The 21,489-nt window shown below is 35.3% G+C and overlaps 1 protein-coding gene across 5 annotated transcripts in view; it reads left to right on the forward strand.

Moving 5' to 3' along the window:
• Window positions 1–21,489, forward strand: part of AFTPH (aftiphilin) — a 67,152-nt gene that overhangs the window by 34,292 nt on the left and 11,371 nt on the right. For 2 of the 5 annotated variants that reach the window (XM_043603508.1, XM_043603509.1), the window contains 6 exons: window positions 5,914–6,065; window positions 8,360–8,486; window positions 8,892–8,948; window positions 12,683–12,805; window positions 19,048–19,108; window positions 20,634–20,717. In XM_043603508.1, coding sequence (XP_043459443.1) covers window positions 5,914–6,065; window positions 8,360–8,486; window positions 8,892–8,948; window positions 12,683–12,805; window positions 19,048–19,108; window positions 20,634–20,717 — 604 coding nt within the window. The remainder of the gene's footprint in view (window positions 1–5,913; window positions 6,066–8,359; window positions 8,487–8,891; window positions 8,949–12,682; window positions 12,806–19,047; window positions 19,109–20,633; window positions 20,718–21,489) is intronic. The other 3 variants (XM_043603510.1, XM_043603511.1, XM_043603512.1) reach the window with 2 other exon arrangements.

A 21,489-nucleotide genomic window follows, 5' to 3' on the forward strand; every position in this document is an offset into this window, starting at 1 on the left:
AGGTTTCAACACTAATTTGTATTAGTCACTTTCTTGAACCTTAGATTTAGAGAATAATAATAGTACTTATTTAAAATGCCTTACTCTGAAAGTAAAATAAAATCGTACGTGTCAGTGTGTTTACCACGTTCTCTTGCACATAAGTGTTCAATAAATATTGCTACTGAAAAACCTCAGAAATGAACTTCTTGGAAAATGGTCTGTAAAGGTGCAAGAGATAGTGATGCCAACTGCATTTTTTGGTGAATGGCAGAAAGTATTGGAGGCAAGTGAGAATTTGTGTGAGAGTATCTCGAGTTCTGGCTACTGCTTGGGGCTAGTTTCTGTTCTCAGAATAGTTTTGACAGGTTAGGAACTCTTCTGAGCACCATGCTCTTCTCCTTTGTCTTAGCTCTGGACATGAATAGAGAAAATAAAATGGACTCTGGCACCTGCCTTGAATAGCATTTGACTTTCAACCGTACATTTATCAGAGCCCCCAGTTCTTAAAACGTGTAATGGCCAGACGTGAGGCTGTTCACCAGGCTGAGAATTTGCTACATGTGTGAATTGAAAGGCATGGGTATTCAGCTAACCAACCACCAGTTTTCTAATTCCACATTCAAGAGAGAACTGATGACTGTTTTTCCTCTTTGGCTTTGAAGTTAAAAGCATTTAAAAGGCAATAATTGAGGGTCGCTTGTGTGGCTCAGTCTGTTAAGTGTCCATCTCTTGATTTCGGCTCAGGTCATGATCTCACAGTCGTAATTTGAACTTAAGTGTGGAGCTTGCTTGGGATTCTCTCTCCCTTTTTCTGTCGGCTCCTCCCCCACTCGCTCGATCACTCAAATAAAAATTGAAAAAAAAAGGTGTTTATTTTTAAGAGAGAGAGAGACATAGCTTGAGCGGGAGAGGGGGAGAAAGGGAGACACAGAATCTGAAGCAGGCTCCAGGCTCTGAGCTGTCAGCACAGGGCCCAACATGGGGCTCAAACTCATGAACCAGGAGATCGTGACTTAAGCCAAAGTTGGACGCTTAATTGAGCCACCCAGGTGCCCCAATGAACATTTTTTTAATCCCAACTTCTTAAAAAGATAAAAGGTAATTGATATGAATGTTATTTTATTTAGTTTGCTATGCAAACTATTGTAACCTCAGCTAACTAGTATGTTAAATGTGTGGGTACTTGTTACCTTCTCACTCTTTAGTAAAAATTTATAATTTGCTTTGTTAAAAACTATGAATTATATAGATGAAATAATTGCTTTAAGTGTGGTCATCACCTCAGCAGTTAACAGTTGAATCTCTTACCTAATGGCTACAAATGTTTGAAAGACCACAAAAAGTGGGTAAAAGCATGATTTGGTGAAAAGAGACTTTGGAGTCAGACTTGGGATCAAATCCTTGCTGTGTACCATACCAACATGAGACTGTGGTTAATTAATCTCCATGAGCTTTAGTTTCATCTATAATGTGGAAACAGTAATACTTACCTTTCAGGATTTGTTTTTGTTTTGTTTTGTTTTTAAAGATTAGTAAAGTAACATATGTAAGTATCAAACATAGTACCTAGAACATAAAGGCATTTGGTTATTTATACTTGTTACAATTATATAAATATATCCAATCTATGTACAAAAATGATTTAGATGGCTTATAATAAGATCTACTTTCATAAGTAGAACAAACATGCCCCCTGCAGTCTTAAATAAGGGTGAAGTGCTTTTTTTTTTTTTTTAAGTGCACACTGACTTAGCTAACATTTTTATATCCACTATATGCACGAACCTAAGTACTAGAGATTCGAAGTGAGACATAGTCCCCACCCTCAAAGCTCCTATAATTTTTAGAAATTGAGCTTCGAACTGCTTTGATGGCAACATAATCTAGTGTTTAAGAGCACAGACTCTGAAACTGTACCTCCTAGATTAGGATTCAGCATGTAATATTCATCTGACTGTGGGCAAATTAACCTCTTAGTGCTCCGTTTTTCTCATCTAGACAATGGGGATAAGATTACTGTTACTTCCCTCTGATGGTTCATCTGTGTTCTTCTGTGAGCTAATATTCATAAAGCATTTAGAATAACGCCTGGCATGTGATAAGCACTGCATAAGCATTAAATGAAAAACATAACACACTGTATCAAGCTTTTGCTGTCTGTGATGGTTTCAGAGGACATCTTTTGATCTTTCACTTTCTTGAACTAGGCTGTACTGATATTGTTTGCTTTCCATATGCTGCCTTATCTGCTGAGGGAAACTAGAGCGTAGCCAGTCTGACTTTACCACTAATTCCAAATAATAAAATAAATATTTTAGAATTTTACATCTAATACAAGTCCACATGTACTGTAATGTGTTAATAAACATTACTGTTAAATTCACATCTTTTTTTGAGTCAGTCTGCTCCAAGGAGTTCAAAACTGTGTAGTATCCCCATTTAATCAAAACTAGGAGTAGCTTGCCTCTTATGGCTGGATACAATCTATATAGAAACAAGAATTCTTATTAGGTAGAGTAATATAAAGTTATTTTTTACTCTTACACAGTAGAATAAATCCAAGTTAAATAATAATTCATTTCAGTAACCCTAGTGTTGATGTGGTATTAATTTTATTACTGATTTGGTTTAAGGCTATTGTATGTATTAAACTATCCATGGCTAATACTATTGAGGAAAAAAATTATATAGATATTACAACAGTTAAAATTAATAATTAAAAACTTTTACCAATATCACAGTTTTCATATATAACTTTTATCTTGTGCTCATATGTCTCAAATATCTCAAACAATTTTTTTTTTTAATTTACTGTGTGATTACAGTCTTTTAGAAAATCGGTTTCTTGAAAGAAACCTTTCTGTTTGGTCACAAGAGAGACTGTTGTGGTGGGTTGTTTAATTTCTCTTTCGAGCATTATGTTAGCTATGTTCTTAAACCTGTTCTACTTACCAAGTTCCTTGGACTATGTTCCATTACATTTTGAACTTGTAACTTTATTGTGCTTCTTGGGAAGTAAAACACTCAAACATCCCCAACGTGTGATTTGCACACTTTGCATTTTATAGTGTGATCAAGATTTGAGTCACAAATGCCAAAATGTCAAGCAAAATGTTTACCAATTTCCAAAGTTTAAAATCCACAAGGAGTAGCAGTAACACATTCTATTTATAAAAGTGGTTCTTAATGATAGACGTTTTTAAATTGGTACTTATTTTCCAATTAAGTTGGAGGGTCTTGGAGAAGGTGCAAAAATTTGTATTTTCTTGTTATAATGTAGAAATTGATAGTCTGAGACAAATATTTTCTTAATGATTTAGAATGCCAAGTAGTGGTAGAGCAACATCCCTAGTGAGCTTTGAATCTAGTTTTGACATTTACTTTATTCCTTGGTAGGCCACTCTGTTTCTGCATATCATCTGTACAATAACAATAGTAGTAAGAAAAAGTTACCACTTCTTGAGCACACACTGGGTGCCAAGTATTTAATCCTGTAACTTGTCACCCACCCTGTAAGGTTGCCCCTGATATCTCCAGTTTATAAATCCAGAAGCGGAGTCTCAGCCCCTTGGGTCCACAGTCCTCCACTGAAGTATTATAGTTACATCAGCCATTTACTTACTGGAATTGACTAGTAGCAAATGAAATTTGGCATTTATTACCGTCAACAAAATATTAGTATGGAACTCTTTCTAGAGGATTCCCTTCTATCAGACTAGTCTCATAGTTGGAAATAGTCTGATAGTTGGAAATCGATGTACTTTTAAAGCAAAATGTCAGAGGAAATTAAATTTTCATCAAAATCTTTAATTCTGTTAGCTGCTTTCTTGTTAAATTGTTAGAGTTCCTCCTTGTGGTGGGTGGTGCTTTTCAGTTAGTGGGTTCTGATTATTTGAATCTTTGTTATTTACTGCCATACCACAGGTATCTGCAAACTATGGCTTGTTCTATCTGGCCGCCTGTTCTGGTAAATAAAGTTTCATTGGAACACACCACACTTACTTGTTTATGGCTGGTGCAAAGCTGAAAATATTTACTATCTGGCCCTGTATAGAAAAAAATTCTGACCCTTGCTCTACTTCATTCAACAAAATATTTGAAGCAATCGAATGTAATATCTAACCTTAAAGACAAATGGAACTGTCTTTTAAATTTCCCATGTAATTTATACTCTGTATGAGAGGGGGAAGATGTAAAAACTTGAAGTGAATGTAATGTTCACATACATTCCACTCATTTTAAGAATTTGCTCACTGTCGTACCTAAGACTTGGTAGTTAGATGTAATATTGCCCAAATGACTGAATGTATTTTGGGGTCATTGCTTCTTTTGACAAATATTTTTTCTTTCCCACGAAAAGGATAACAAAGAGGATACGAGAGAGATTCAATTTTAATTTACAGAGAAGTAAAATATGGTCATATGTGAGTTTTTGTTTACCTTGTCTGCCCAAAAGGAGCCTGTGCTCATCATGTTTCCAATTAGATGGTTATCTGATCCCTCTAAAAGTAATGTCTGTCCATTCCCTCTGTTGAAGCAAGTAAGTGCCGGTCCCCTTGACACACTCAAGTTTCACGAGCCTTGGGATCTTGAGTCTACTCTTTACTGTAGGTTTCATAATTGATACTGAGAACCTTTTCCCATATCACACACATGAATATAATGAAGGTGTTAGAATAACTTTTGTAGAGATAGCAGAAGAGTACCCTGAGACTAATTATGCATTAAGTTTTTGCTCTGATACTGCTTCCAAAAGAGATTTTTGGATTGGAAAATCTGGAAGATATTTTCCTTTTGTTTTTCATTTTCCTGTTTGCTGACTGTGCTAAACAACAGAAGTCAAGCGTTAACTTGTCTTTGTTACTTGGCAGGAAATACCACCATGATGTGGCATTTTCTTGTGTACTCGATAGCATTTCAGTAGTACACTTCCGACAGTCTTTAACAGTTTGTATTCCTATTTGATGTTTAAGTGGTAAATTGAGTTAAGTTGAAAATATTTTACATGTGTCTGAGATACACTTAGGAAAGTGGGGATAAATGTTAGTTACTGTGGGCTGCACATGTAGAATAACCTAGTAGTACCCCAAAAAGTGTAAGTGAATATAAATTCAGCAAATTTTAATTAAAGAAAATACTTCAAAATGCCAGTGGTCTCAGTAAAAATACTCTAGGGAATATCCATTCTTGGAAGAAAGGCAGTGTTCTATTCAAAAATACACCTGTATACACCACAGAAGAGTAAAGAAGTGGGATTTTTAAAAGATAACACAGATCATCAAAATGAAAAATGAGCTATTGCTTTTCTTAGTAAAAATAAGACATTCTTTCCTACTTTGTTCTTTCAGCAGAGATATTTCTAAAAGTCTTTTAAAATTCAAATGTTTTTATGCTCAAGAAAAAAGTTCTCTTCAACTATGATAGCATAATACTTTTCACAAACCTTCAATTTAATTGTTCCTAAACATGGGTGGTAGTAGGGAACATCCCGTGATAGAACATGAATGCCGCCTGCTTTTATGAATGTTGCTGTTTGGTTTTGGTTTTGCTTTGGGTAGATAATTCACACTTTGCGATTGCTTTCTCATTATACAATTGAGTAGTTAATTTCTTCTTTGAATTTTTTAATAGACTAATAAAGTAATGTTTGCAAAGTACCAGCTATGTTGCTTGGCATATAACTACATTTACTTGTCGCCACTGTATCACCATGAGTATTTAAAGTGATCATTTAGAGCATCTGTTCTGCAAGTAGTTATGCTCCTTTGACTTAGTGCTTCCTGTACCTGACTGATAGTGAACCTCCCTCTCCAGTAGTAGTGGACAGGGTGTGGGGTCAGAGGTGTGTGTGTGTATGTGTGTTGATGATGATAAAACTAAAATCATTAAAATTAGAGAAATTAAACTTTTGGGGGGGTTGTTTTGATGCAGACAGCTTTACTAAACCGCCTGGAGCGAATTTTCGAAGCATGTTTTCCTTCAATATTTATCCCTGATACTGAAGAAGAAGTTCCTTCCCTGAAGCACTTGCTGGAAACAAGCACCTTCCCAATAAAAACAAGAGAGGCCTTAGCTGAAAGTGGGTAAGTAGTAGACAGTTTTTAGATAGCATGTATGTTCTTTAGTTTTAACCTTATAAATTAGAACAACAGTTACCTTAAAACATCAGGGTTCTAAAATGTTCTTGTAACATTGTGTTGAAGTTTAAAAAAATCATATTGTGCTGAAACAAAACAAAAAAAACCTCCCTATTCCATTTTTGAACGCTTTTTCAAATATTTCTAAATCCTTACTCTCCTCAGTCGATTTTATATATTTTCTTTTGACTTCTGAGTATGATAAGTGTGAATTTAGACTTTACATGTGCTCTTCTCCTCCCTTCATCTTCCCTGTATGACTTACATCATGGTTTTTTGTTAAGTTGATATTTGGTATTTTCATTATTTTAATCATGTGAATAGTGTTTATTGCTAAGCCACTATTTCCATTATAGTAAGCTTCTTCTTGGACTTAATAGTTGCCTCTCTTTTTCATTTACTCAGTCTTTTCCTACCCTCCAGGTTATGATCAAACCTGTCAGGCTAGCCATTCCATTTTTTTTTCCCTGAGCCTTCCACCATTCTATCCCAATTTGGGATGGATTCAATCTAGGCTTCTTAAACATGGTATCTTGGGATTGCCATTCACTTAGAGCCCATATTGGTGGGGCACATCCTCTGATAGCCTCCTGAGAAATAAAGGTACATGGGTAGTAAAATTTTTATTCTACCCTTATGTTAAATTTATAATTTAGGATTTTTTTGTTGTGGGTATTCTGAAATTTCACAATGAAGTATCTTGATATGAGTCTTTATTAATTGGACTGAACACTAGGTATATGACCTTTCAATCTGGAGGCTTCTGTCCTTCAGTATTGGGCAGTTCTCTTGAATTGACAATTACTAATATAATACCAATACAGTTACTTTCCCTCCATTGTTTTCTTTCTGGAACTCCTATTAATTATTAGATGTTAGAGGAGCTAGATTGATTATCTAATTTTAATTTCAAAGTTATTCCTGGACTTTTGCATCTCATTACTCCACCTCTGAACATATTGTCTCCCTCTACAAGTCCCTCCTTCATCCTCTTTGTGACCTCCAAAGTTTGTGGTGCAAAGTTTTAGTTATCTCCTGATTTTTTTTTTTAATATGGAGATTATGATTTGCTTCTTGGTTTTTTGGGGGTGATTTCTGAGAACGGGACAAAAAGGTTTATGCTTTACCATCTTAAAACTGTTTAGATGTGTTATTTAAAAATATGCTAGTTGTACAGTAGTTCATACTCTTAGACCCAGAAATCTCTCCAAGAGATTCATTTTGGGAAATAACACAACTCTACAACAAAATACACTGTAAAATACAGGAAGATAATTTGCCTTACTAACAATAGGAGATGAACAGTGAAAATAACTTATTTAAACTATAAGGTTGTGGTCAAATAATGATGCATGTGTCTAACAGAATGTTACATGACCATTGGAAAATGTATACATGTAGATGAGGAAATGCTTAAAATCTGAGAAAAGAATACAAAATTATGCATTTGCTGTAATTGCAGTTGTGTGTTTGTGGATCAAGACTCAAAGAGAAAGCATATTAAATAGCTATAGTAATATGGTGGAATGCTGAATGATTTCTTTCCTCCTCTTAAATATTTTTGTTTTAAGGGGTGCCCAGTTGGCTCAGTCAGTTAAGCGTCTGACTTCCGCTCATGATGTCATAGTTTGTGAGTTTGAGCCCCATGTCAGGCACTGTGCTGACAGCTCAGAGCCTGGAGCCGGCTTTAGATTCTGTGTCTCCCTCTCCCTCTGCCCCTCTCCTGCTCATGCTCTCTCAAAAATAAATAAACGTTAAAAAAAAAAAGTTTGGTGCTCCTGGGTGGCTCAGTCGGTTAAGCATCAGACTTCAGCTCAAGTCATGATCTCACAGTTTGTGAGTTAAAGCCCCACGTCAGGCTCTGTGCTGACAGCTCAGAGCCTGGAGCTGGCTTCGGATTCTGTGTCTCCCTTTCTCTCTGCTCCTCCCCCACTTGTGGTCTCTGTCTTTCAAAAATAAATAAATGTTAAAAAAATATAAAATTAAAAAAAATATTTTTTACAATTGAAAAATCATACAGGCTAAATTTTGGTTGATTACTGACATACTGTTTCAAATGAGTTTAGCTTAGCTACTAGCTACTTTAATGGCAGTTGATTTATTCAGAAAATAGCTGTATACTCATGTTAAACACAAGATTAACTGGAATGTATAATATTTCACAGTCACATTAAAACTAGGATTCATGGTGAAAGCTATTGAGTAACCCATTGTTGATGGCTTCATCATGACCTTTGCAGGGAACTGCTGGATGTGTGGACCGAGCTACAGGACATCCACGATGCACATGGCTTGAGATATCAGTGGGGTGGCTCCCATAGCAACAAGAAGCTTTTGTGCTCCTTGGGAATAGACACCCGAAACATTGTGAGTTTTGTTAGTACCTTGGAAAATCCTTTAGTGGACCTATGGGTGTTTTTAAATTCTGTTACACTTTTGTTCAAGCTGTGATAAGCTAGTTCCTCAGAAAAATAAATGTTAGTTGGCTTAAATGCTCATGTATTTTGAATATGCCAGCTCTTAAACATAAATGCATCTAAATTTTTCTCCAGTCAATATTTCTTACTTTTAGAAAAGGTTGTTTGTAATGTTTTTCATTAACTATAAAATAGAGGAATTGTAGTAACAGATCCAAAATACAAGCCCATATGGGCAACTTAACAATTTCTTCTATTTATATTTCACAATGTATGCAATAACATGTTAACTGTTTCAGTGTATGACATCTCATTCTCTGAATATACATTCTTTTTCTCTAACACACATGTGTAGCTCTTCACGGGTAACAAGAAGCAGCCTGTTATAGTGCCCATGTATGCAGCAGGATTGGTAAGTACAAAATGTCCCTGTACCTATTTATCATTGCTGCATTCATTCCATAAAATTATCTTACGTGGCATGATGTGGAAAGTATATTTTAAGGGGTGTCTAGTGTGGGAACATTAAGGGAATAAGTATTAATATCCTTTTTCATCTCATCCCTTCAAGTCTTGATTTAAGGACATCTTGCTGTATTAATTAAAGACACTGTTTTGTTTTAGATTGAAGATTATCTTTATCCTAGTTATATAGTGCTCATAACTCTTTGTAAAATGTACCTTTAGAGGTCTTGCTTTTTCTTCTTTCCTTCTTGTTTTTCTTCCTAAATTTGCTTTTAAAAAGTGGAAGCTGAAGTATTTGAAGGCTTAGATAGCATTTGTTGTAACCCAGTTGTGATCAGTTTTAAATCATGCACTGTTGAAGCTATGAATGGATGTGTCTAAAACCTTGGGAATACCAAATGATAGTAATTGAAAATGGGCCAGGACCCATAATCGGTCCTCAGTTTTTCCATTAATTTTTTAAATATGTTGAATTTTGTTTTTTCAGATATGCCAGGTAGTCCAGGATAACTGAGGAATTTTCTTTCTGTACCTTCTCAAGACTCAGTCACACTTTGAAGTTTGATGTGTTTGTGTTTTTTGGTGTGTCTTTGAGTTATTGGTGAATTAAATTCTTTCACCAATAACTTTTGAAAACAAGGAAGAATGTTTAAGAAAGAAAAATATAGCTTGGTATGGAATTTATACAACCTTATGTGCATGCAAAAATGAATTTGCTGTGAAATTTGACCTTTTTAATCTACAAAACTTTTCCATGAATAAGGCCTAATTATTGATTTGAATTGAAATGTTTTACTTTGTTTTGTTTTTGTAGTTTTGTGGAATTAGACAAAAACCTGTGCTTGAATCTTTTTATCAGTTTCTCTCCTTTACAAATGTAACTTACCTTGTATTTTCAAAACACCTTGATTATCCCTATACTGTTTGCTGTTGTGGGTAAATATAATCCAGGACATACTCTAACCTTTGGTTATTTGCATTTCTTTTTTCCTCAAGGAGTAGCATTCTAGAGGTGGTTGGTGTTACTGTCACATACTGAGGTAGAAAGTATGAATTTAATTTGTAGGAGTTTTCATTCAGCACACTGGGGGCGGTAACCTACTTAATCCTTATGTGTAGGCTCAGGCATGAGCCAGTTCTTTAAATTTTGTGAGGAATTAGAGAGGGATATTCTTGCTTTATTTTTCTGCCTTAATTACAATCTTTATTAGCAATAACTCTACCATTTTTATAAGCTTTTAATACCAAAGTTGATTTAGTGAATACATCTCTCCTCCTCCATCTTTATGATGCCTTATGTTTAGAAACATTCTTTTTCATATCTGGTTTCAGATTTTAATTATACCTGAATTTTTCCCATGGTGCTTTACACAGATAAGGTGTTCAGTATCTTTTGGTCTCATCGGAAGCAGTAGTACCTGAAGTAGTCAGTTAAGTCACTGGTTCTCAGACCTTAATATGAATCAGAATTGGGGCACCTGGGTGGCTCTGTCGGTTGAGCATCCAACTTCAGGTTGGGTATAATGTCACAGTTTGTGAGTTTGAGCTGTGCATCGGGCTCGCTGCTGTCAGTGCAGAGCCTGAGCCCACTTTGGATCCTCAGCCCAAGGATGTGTTTGTGTTTTTGGATTCCTTCAGATCCTCTGCCCCCCCTCTCTTTCTGCCCCTCCTCTGCTCTCACTCTTTCAAAAATAAAACATTAAAAAAATACTTTATAAAAAACATGCATCAGAATTGCTTGGAAGATGTATTAAAACAGAATGCTGGGCACCATTGAGTTTCTTATTCAGTAGGGGTGGGTTACGTATCTGACGAGTTCCCAGGTGATGCAAAAACTACTGATTGGGGACCACTTTGAGGACCACTGATTTAAGTAATAGTTGACATTAGAAAAGTTGGCTAAGGTTGGTAATTGTTTGCTGAATGCATGGTCTCTTTACATAAGGGCACACTAGAAAGCGTGCAGAATGTATATGCTGATGAGTCAGACCACGAATTTATTTTCATTCAAGCTTTGGAGGAAAGCCTTTTATAAAATATCATCGTTAAGAATGGAATTTGTGTGGGGCACTTGGGTGGTTAGCGTCTGACTCTTAATTTCGGCTCAGGTCATGAATTCATGGTTCTCAGGATTGAGCCCTGCGTGGGGCTCTGCTCTGACAGCATGGAACCTGCTTGGGATATTCATTCTCATTCTCATTCTCATTCTCATTCTCTCTCTCTCTCTCTCTCTCTCTCTCTCTCTCTCTCTCTCTCACACACACACACACACACACACACACACACACACACACACACAAAATAAACTTAAAAAGAAAAAGATTGCATCTATAAATTGCTTTAGTTAGCATGTACCCTATCTTTTTTTAAGTTTATTTTGAGAGAGCGTGAGAGAGGACGAGCAGGAGAGTGTCAGAGAAGAGAAGTGGGGAGAGAGAATCCCAAGCAGGCCCTGCACTGTCAGCTCGGAGCGCAGCACAGGGCTCAAACTCAGGAACCGTGAGATATGATCTGAGCCCAAACCAAGAGTCAGACGCTTAACCAGCTAAGCCACCCAGGTGCCCCAGCATATACCCTATTACACGAAAAGAGGAGAGATTGTCCTGAAAACTTGTTTTTAGAAATTTACAGAATCTTACAAAAAAAGAGGGGGGGGGTTGGATTTTACAGATTCTAGCCTTACAAAGCTGTCTTAGCAGTTTTGATATTTTTCCCCCCAGTAAAGGGAGACTTTTGTGTAGTCTGGTTGATAAATATTCAAGAGTTTATCAAGTGTTATTTTAAAATGTGTTAAAACTTTTTTTGGCAGGCCATTAACCTGGATGATTACCCATTATTAGTAGTGTTTGGTAGAGTATTGATGCAAACTGCTGATTTTTTTTTTTCCTTATTTCTACCTCCATCCTCAGTGCCTTCCTTTCTTACTCAAAAAGTGTGTTAGATTTTTAACACACGTAGTGGAACATGTAAGATGTTTTCCCCTCTGAAATGGCTGTTTCTCTACTATGCCAATTCAAGGAACTAAGTATGAGAGCTCCCATCCTCTAGTGGTGATAGGCTCAAATACTAAACATACATTGAAGCTGTAGACCCCATCACATTAGATGATGTGTTTTAGGTGTGCAAAATGGTTCGATGCTAATCTAGCTGCATTTCAGGGACGAGAGAAGCAGAGAACTTCTATGCTGCTCCATCATCTTGGCCCCTCCAAGAGTGCCACTCTCTAGATGGTGTGTTTTAGAATTCTCACTTCTCCAAGCACCACCATGGTGTAATGGGTTCAAAGGATGTCCTTTTCTGTTTCAGTGTCTGAAACGTCACAAAAGTGTTGGATTCTTAGGGCCTGCATACTATATACTGTTGTGCTTGCCTCTTCCCCACCCCTGGCATTCCAAATTGCTTATGCTTTTGTATAACAGTGATAACTAGGCACTTTAAAACAAATCTGATTTAAAATACAAGGTCTTGCTTCAAAAGTTTGGATTCCAAAGGTACTATTGTAAAACATTTTCCACTACAGTGCTATAAAATTTTCTCTAAACAAAATTTAACAGTAGTTCCTTTTTGTCTTTAGCACTTTCCAAATGACTTGGGTTTTTACTTTGTGCTACATTGATTTTTCTCATGAAGTTTGAGTTGATTTCTCCCCCTCCCCATTAATGGCTAATATGCCTTTTTCAGGGTATGTTAGAACCCACCAAGGAACCATTGAAACCACTATCTGCTGCAGAAAAAATCGCTTCCATTGGTCAGACAAACACCATGTCACCAGAAATGAACACATGTACATCTGACCAATTTCAGGTAAAAATATCTGTGTATTGATACATTTATGCATGTATACACACATACGTCCAGAGTGTTTCCCTTAAGTATAAATTTTAGTTTAAAATATGTAAAAATTTTGACTTCATGATGGACATGATTTTGATTACTTATTAACATCCCTTGGAATACAATTAAGAAACTATCTTTAATTTTTAAAAAAGGCACACTTGAGCAATAGCTGGTTATGTGTAAGTCCTTTAAACCTATCTAGGCCCTAGTTTCTTTACCTATAAAATGAAGACTTTGTGAAGCAGGCATCTCTAAAAACCCCTTACAGCTTGAACATTGTATGATCATAATTACTGACATACCAATCTGGTAAGTGCTGATTTTCAAAAAAATTGGGAAATGGTACATTGACACCGACTCTTCAAATCTGCTATTGTGTGTTTTCCCCGAAACCTGCAAATTTTATTAAGTAATAAAATTGTTGATCGCATCAAAAACTGTTGTTTTGAGAGTTTGAATAAAAGTTATTTAAGTTGAAAATAATGTGGCCTTTTACAAAACATTCCGGATTCAGAAGAAAAGAAAGCAGTCTTTCTTATCCTTTACCTCCTTGGCATCATTAAGCACAAATTTTTTTCAGTCTAATATAGTTAATAGCAGAGCCTACCCCCTCACTTTTTTATCTGCGGAAAAATTTGCTTACTCCTCCCACATCGTTAGAAACTGACTGAGTGCTGGTTAAACATTTTTTTTTAGAAGATTAATATTTTTAAGTGAACATTACCATTTGTAAAACATTCTTGCCATGTTATTTTTTTTTTTTACCTTAAATATCATCTTTAGTTATATCTAACACAAAAGTGTGTATTTGGACAGCTTTTCCCAAAGTGTGTGTTCTTTGAACACTAACCCCCAGAGATGCTCTACTAAAGAAGGGTTCCAGGGGGAAGTAAGTTTGGAAAATTTTTCATACATACCCAATAACCACCCTTGAAGATTCTCAACACACATATTAAGGTCTCTGGAGTATCCTGCAGTAAATAACCCTATTTAATTTTAATTATTTCTTAAATTTACTTGGCCACAGGGACCAACGGAAAAGGAGTCATAACACCCATTGAACTAGAATTTTGAAGAATATACTTTAGAAAACAGTAACATAAAGCAAAGTCCTACCCTTTCAGCTGTGTTTCAAGGAACATCTGATATTATGGCTGTGTACCACTGTGGTTTATACTTAGCATAGCTTAAACATCCCTTTGAAGCCACTTCATTACTAGCACCGAAATAGTGGGCAAGGAGGCCTGAAACATAAAATGCCTGGCCTTATTGATGGTTGGCAACAGGCAAAGTGGTTTGGGCAAATTTGTCTCCGTAGGTAGAATCTGTCCTTAGTTCTCTTCCTTTAATTGTCGTTACATTGTTCTCTGGCTCTTAGCTTCCTTCTCAGGCCTGCCCTACATAAGCAGATCCCAAAATTACTTCTCCCATAGCACATTCCCACTTCTACCTTAAGGCAACATTTTTATTCCTACAGTGTGAGGTATTAGGAAATTAACTTGAACTACCTGGTTCAGACTACCTGGCACATTTACTGAAAATGAAGCCATTCTTGCTTGAGGCCACTTGTTGCTCGTTTTGCCTGCTGCCTCCTCCTCCTCTTCTCCATCCAACCACTTCTCTGTGTTGCACCCCATAAACTATTGCTTATTTTATCAGAGTTAGCTGTCACTTGTCATTTTTGCCCCTAGTTGGTTTAGTTGATCTTACATATTATATTCTAGTCACCCCTCATACTTACCATCTTTCTTGTAGAATTCAATTATAAATGACTTTAAGTCTTAGATGACCTAATAAAAAATATGTATGTTAATTTAATGGAACTTTTAATGGAAACTAAAGTGTATTAATTTAATGGAGGTTAATCAGGGCTCCATGATAGGTGTTTAGCTGCTGCTGTGTCTATACATATGCATACACCCATATATATACTTATAATCCAAGGACTGCTGTCCCCCTTTCTAGTCAAGTATAGAAGTTCTCAGCAGCATTTAAGCACATCTAACTTCTTTGCTAGAAGATGGAACTTGGTCTCTTGCTAATTATGTAAAAAAAACCTCTTTAATCACATGCTTTTATTCAGTTTAGTGCATACATCTCTTTATTTAAAAAATACACAAATATTAAGTACCTTTTTTGGGGTTTGTGATCCTCATTAGCTTAAGTTTTTAGGCTTTTTGGGAGCCAGTGAAAATAATATCTCCCAGTCGAAGTTGTTCACATTTCTTTTTTTTTATGCTTATTTTTGAGAGAGAGTGAACGGGTGAGGGGCAGAGAGAGATGGAGACACAATCTGAAGCAGGCTGTAGGCTCTGAGCTGTCAGCACAGAGCCCAATGTGGGGCTCAGACCCACGAACCACGAGATCATGACCTGAGCTGAAGTCAGATGCTTAACCGACTGAGCCACCCAGTTGCCCCTCAAATTTATTTCTGAATCAACTTAAGCCTTTGTAGGCCTTCATTCTACATGAAGCATGTCAGCATACAGACACTCAAACTGAAGACTTCGTACACGTATCAGAAGGCACCTCAGCACGCCTTCTTCACTAAATTGTATGATCTTTGCTTGGCTCCATACTCCTGAATATTTTAAATATTTTAGAAACATCTAAAGTACATTATAAGATTCTCTTTATGTAAAGCAATATTCCTTACCACTATTCTCTGGCAGGCAGTGTGTGTATTATTTTTACTTTATGTTTTGGCCATGCTGTAATACTGTTACATCTTTCCACTAGTCATGATATCCAGAGGAAACAGCCATAGCCTTTAGTACTAGAAGTTCAACAAAATGTGTCAGGAAAGATCTGTTTAATACCTTTTTTTTTTTGGTCAACTGTACACCATACCTTCCTTTTATGTTATTTTTATTGGCATCACTAACAGTGACTTCCAAACTTACCATCATTGTATAATTCTCATTACGACTGCCTGCTTTCTGAACTGGCTCAATCTGGGTACCCATTGGATTTTTATTGTTTCTTCCAAATTTATACCATTGTATCTCTTGTTTAGGAGGTTAATGACTTATTTAACAACTGTTCCTGGTGTTTTTTTCTAGGATACTTTTACCTGAAAAAAACAGCTTGTGGGCAAAAGGCAATAATGATACTTTTGTTGTTTTGTTTTTTTTTTAATCTTTATTCAGTGAATGTCAAGGTCACATCATTCATGGTGCCATTACTGATTCCCCTATTACTTAGCAAGATCAGTACATTAACCACACTTTATCCACTGCTGAATTGAGTCAGCTCTCTGGCTAGCAGTTATCTAACTAGTCACTACTAGAAAATTTCCTCTTAGGCTTCTGGATTTGGCTATTTCATTTGTGAATCAGAATTTTATTTTTTTAATTTTTTTTAAGTTTATTTTTTGAGAGAGAGCACAAACACGGGAGGGAGAGAGAGAAGGCAGAGAGAGAAGGAAAGAGAATCCCAAGCAGGCTGTGCACTGTCAGCATAGAGCCCAGTATGGGGCTTGAACTCATGAACTGCGAGATCAAGAGTCAGACGCTTAACCAACTGAGCCATCCAGGTGCACTGTGAATCAGAATTTTAAAGTTAGAAGAAAGAAAAAAAAATTGTGTAGCACTGTGCTCTTTTTACATTAAGAGAATATATTTGGAAAGGCTAAATGATGTACCCCAAATCATACATCAGTGGTACAGCTGGGACTAGAACCCAAGTCTCTGGTTTCTAGTTCCCATTGTTTTTTTTGGGGGGGGGTGGCGGCGGGGGGTTGCTCTTTTTTTCTTAATCGGTATTCTTTGTCTTTATTAACAAATGACATCCATCTACATAGAAAATCCCAATGAATTTACAAAAACAGTAATACCAATAAGTGAATTTAGCAAAATTTCAGGCTGTAAGATCAATATATAGAAATGAACTATATTTCTATATATACTAAAAACAAGTGATTAGGAACAGAAATAAAAAAACATGCTATTACCAAAGCAACAAAACCATGAAATAAGGATAAATCTAAAGGTACTTAATTTTTTTTGTTTGATTTGAAGTTTTTATTTAAGTTCCATTTAGTTAACATATAATGTTTTTGCTCTTTTTATTATTACCTTTTCTTCCTTAGTGCTTAGTCTCTACAGTAATCATACCTCATTGCTTAAGTTTGTTTTAAAATGCTTCATTCAGCGCTTTCTCTTTAAGAAGTCTTCCTTGGCAATGCCATTTGTTAGCTTATAATTGCCAACGTGTCCTGTTTTACTTCTGTCTTATTTCCACTAAATGTTGAGCCATGTTTTAGCACCTCGTTGTTATAATATTGGCTGTTATCTTCAAAATGACCTATATCTGGATGAGAATCTAAAATGCCTAGCAAATCATTGAAATATTTCTAAGCAACCGGTTACTTGACATCATTTAGATAAAACATGTTAATGAAAGAGCTTTGCTCCATTTAACCAGAAATTTTGTTATTGCATAAACTTGAGTATTGTCCATCCAGTCACTATTCAATAGGACTAAAGGTTTCAATGATCTCTAAGTAAAATAATAGTTGAATCTGTTGGAATACTTACAGCTTTTTGATGGTTTCTGAGATCAGCTAAAGATCTTTTCTAAGTGTTTATCACTCTTGCAGGTAGGTTATAAACTAGATTTTCACCAGCATTATTAATTTTATTTAAAGATTAAATTAATCTTTAATTTTAAAGATTCACAAGAAGTTGCAAAGATAGTATAGAGGAGATGCTTTGTACCCTTCACCAGTTTCTCTCCCTAATTACAGTTTACTAATTATAGTATAATACCAAAACCAGGAATATGACTTGATTTCAATGTGTGTGTATAGTTCTGTGCCATTTTATCACATGGATAAATACATGTAACCACCACTGTAATCAAGATACAGAACTCTTCTATCACCATAAAGAATTCTTTTAATAGCCCTCCCCACCCCCAACTATCCCTAACCCCTGGCAACTACTAATATTAGCATTTTGCTTTGTTTATACCTCCCTCCTAAATCTCCAGACCTGCTTTAGGGAAGACTAAATGCTTATAGTAACATGCTTATCATTGGTATCCCAATTATCAAGTCAATTGTATTATAATATCATGGAATTAGACTTTCAAAAATAACCAATTCATGCTCCTTTCCTACAGGGAACAAGTCTTTACACAGAAAAAAAATGAGTATAAAGTTGTAATAATATCTACCTTACAATAAAGCATAGTGGTAAGCACTACCAAAAAGAGACAGCAACATGTTGGTATTAAGAGTCTTCTAGAACACAGGTTATTTCAGTAACTGTTGTCAATACCACCCCAAAAATAAAAGAAGAAAGAAAACTAAGAATCCCAATTTTTTCTTGTTAAGACTATTCTTAAAGCAATGATCATTTTTAAAATATTTTGTACCACCTTCTATCTCACATGTACTATTGGCTCAATTTATGTGTTTGACAATTAACAAAATCTTAAAACCTAGAATATGCACACGAGCTCTGAGTATACTTATAAGTACATTATTTTTAAAATTAAATTCTGATACTGATTATAAGTGATTTCTAAGTTAGAGAAGTTGATTTAATTTTTTTTATTTTAAATGTAGTTCCTATTTACTGGCCCATAATTTTCTTTGTAGTTTGGGCAATTGTAAAGAACCAGAGCTCTTGGACTCTAAACTTTCTCATTTTATACATAAAGAGACCAGTTAAATTAAACCACACGTGATCATACAACTAGTTAATTAGCAGTTACTCGGTCTTGGATAACGCAAATCTCCTCCTTTTCAGTATGGTACCTTCTCTATTGCTTTAGACCATCTACTGAGAAATTTTAAGTGGCCAGTCATTTAATATTAAGTAGATCACTCCAGTGAAAAAAGTCAGTGATTTTTTTTTAATATTTGTATTATAATCTAGCCAGTAGTTTTCAACCGTAACTTGAGAATAGATTGAAATCTTGACATAGAATCAGTCCATAAGTATGTTTGAAAATATAAAAGTAATTCCATTTCTCAGTTTTTCTTAATATCAATAAGCTGTACTGTTTGTCAGTTTTTCAATTTCAGTTTGTGTTCATATTTTTAGATAATCTTCCGAAACTGTAAATTATCCCAGTTTTGTCTTTAGGTACTTCATTGCCTAATGATCTTGCTATAATAGTTTTTTGTTTTGTTTTAAGGATTCTTTACGTTGCTACAGCCTGTACTGATTAATTTTGATTTTTTTGGTTTTCAACTCTAGGAGTCTCTACCACCCGTCCAGTTTGACTGGAGTAGCAGTGGCCTTACTAACCCTTTAGATGGTACGTCTCTCCGTAGAGCCTCTAGCACCAGAGCTAGAGTTAAGAAAGCTACAAAGTTCAGACAAACTTCTCTCTGCTGATTTCCTTTTTTTGTTTGAACATAACTTCTTATTCTTATCTTTGGAAATTCAGGCTTTCTTTCTGAATAGTAATTGCTCAAAAAAAAAAAAAACAAAACAGCTATTACTGTTATTAACAGTATTAATGTCCAAATTCAGGTAGCAGTAGAGGTAAAATTTTGATTTCTTTATCTTACGTAAAAAGCTTCTTTATTTTTTACAATATCTAAGTAGTTTAAATGATATTTTAGGTAGCACCAGTTCACTTGAAATCTGTTTCTGTAGTTTTAATTTGTGGAATTTTCTTGGATGCAAAGTCTTGTGGCTAGAGGCTGCTTAAAAAAAGCACAAAGCACAATTATATAACCAAAAACAATGTGCAAATAGATCCATATTTATTGACTCAAAGTAGTTTTCAGATTTAATAATATTTTATAGAGCACTTATTATGCAAATGGAAAATGAATGATTTTCATGATCTTTTTCTAAAATTTATCTCAACGTACTAGTAGGTAGTTGTAGAAATAATTGGTTTCTCTCATGGCTTTAAGAGAAAATCCTAAAAAAGGAATAACTTATTCTAGTAATGTGGGTCTTTCAAATGCTACTTTTCCAGTGTGTTGACACCACAAATTTTAATTGGATCTTAAGATACAATTGCCCTTATTCCTTACACTTCATAAGTTATTTGAGCCATTGTCTAATACACCTGTCGCTCTATCAGCTTTACCTTAGACTGGGGGTCCTAGGACATGGACAGCATCCAATTGAATACAGTGCTGAAGGAAAGCCTGGATGCACCTTTTGCTGTTGTCTGGTGTCTTATTCAGTCAAATCATCATGCTTTTTATTAACAAACAACTTCTTTAAAAATGTATGCTATTTCTGATTACTGTTTCAGAGTTAAAGGGGAACAGTACAGCTTGAGGTTGCACATCAGGGTAGGGCAGTTATGACATTCCTTCTTAATTTTAATTTAGACCAAGTTAATGTATTGGTGTGTGTCCTGAAACTGACAACTTTGTCACTTTTTAAAAATCATTAATTAGAAACCAACATTACTAACAAGGAAGATTGATTTGGGCATGTACAGTGACTTAATATTGGGTTGAGATTAAAGTATTGTTTCCCTTTAACGGGTACACTTTCCCCTTGGTCTTTCTGGTATGGCTTCGAGTTTTGATTGAAAGAACTGAACTCGTAACTAAAACCTTACTAAGTGTTAAATTATTTACTTTGTACATGAGAAAATGTACATTGGATTAAACTGTTACTTTAGAAATGTCCTTAGTAATGAAAAACTAATACTGTACACATTGTTTTAATGTTGATTTTAAAATGTGTAATGACTACTAATTATAACCTGCATGTTCAAGTGTGTGTCTTACCCCTTTTTACACATAACCCCTCCTCCCTTGGCTTACCTTCTGTGTGGCTGCCCACCAACACGGTCACTGAATTTCAAGCTAGTGGAGGTTCCACTCTTCTGAACCTTGATTTCTTTGGGCCCGTGGATGACAGTAGCTCTAGCAGCAGCACCACAATCCCAGGTCAGCAGAGTGTTCAAACCACAATTCTAGTTTAATTACTAAAAAGCATGACCACACCACGTGACTTTCCTATAAACAAGGAAACGAGTAGATTGTATTCTCTCTAATATCTTTCTGATACTTTTCTTTTATCTGTCTATTGTTATTTCCTAGTATCTGATTATAACAACTGACTTCTGTGAAATGTGTCTTAAAGAAAGCTTTCTAAGTGTAATATTCAGAGCTGAAAGTAATTTCTAGGAGTAAAATGGCCCTAATGTCCTTAGTTAAGAGCGGGGTTTGTGGGGTTTTTTTTTTTTTCCTGTAAATGGAAAATGTGATATTTTATATGCTTATTTTTACAAGCATATTCTATAAAGCCATTTGAGAAAATACAGGTTTAGAGATATAAGAATATTTTAGTATACAAAGATGACTTTACGTTGTAGTGCCTGTGATAATAGAACCTTTACAAGTTCTAGCATTCAGTTAGTTGTTTATTACTGCTAAGTGTATAATTAGATTCCAAAATGTTAGTCTAGCACTTAGTTATATATAGGTCCCACATAGAACTATTCTGTAGTTTTCATGTAGCTCTTACATAGAAAGTATTCTGTTAGTTTTCCATGAAGAAAAAAATGTTACAGAAGCTAATAGTATAAATGCTATGAGATATTAAAAGCTAGAAATTAAAACTTACTGGAGTGCCTGTTAAATTAATGTTCAGCCCTGCGAAGTTCAGTTTATTGACCAAAGGACTAATGTACTTTGTCATTTTCTAACTGAATAAAAG

The sequence above is a fragment of the Prionailurus bengalensis genome, chromosome A3 (genome assembly GCF_016509475.1).
Source record: "Prionailurus bengalensis isolate Pbe53 chromosome A3, Fcat_Pben_1.1_paternal_pri, whole genome shotgun sequence".
Taxonomy (NCBI): Eukaryota; Metazoa; Chordata; class Mammalia; order Carnivora; family Felidae; genus Prionailurus; species Prionailurus bengalensis.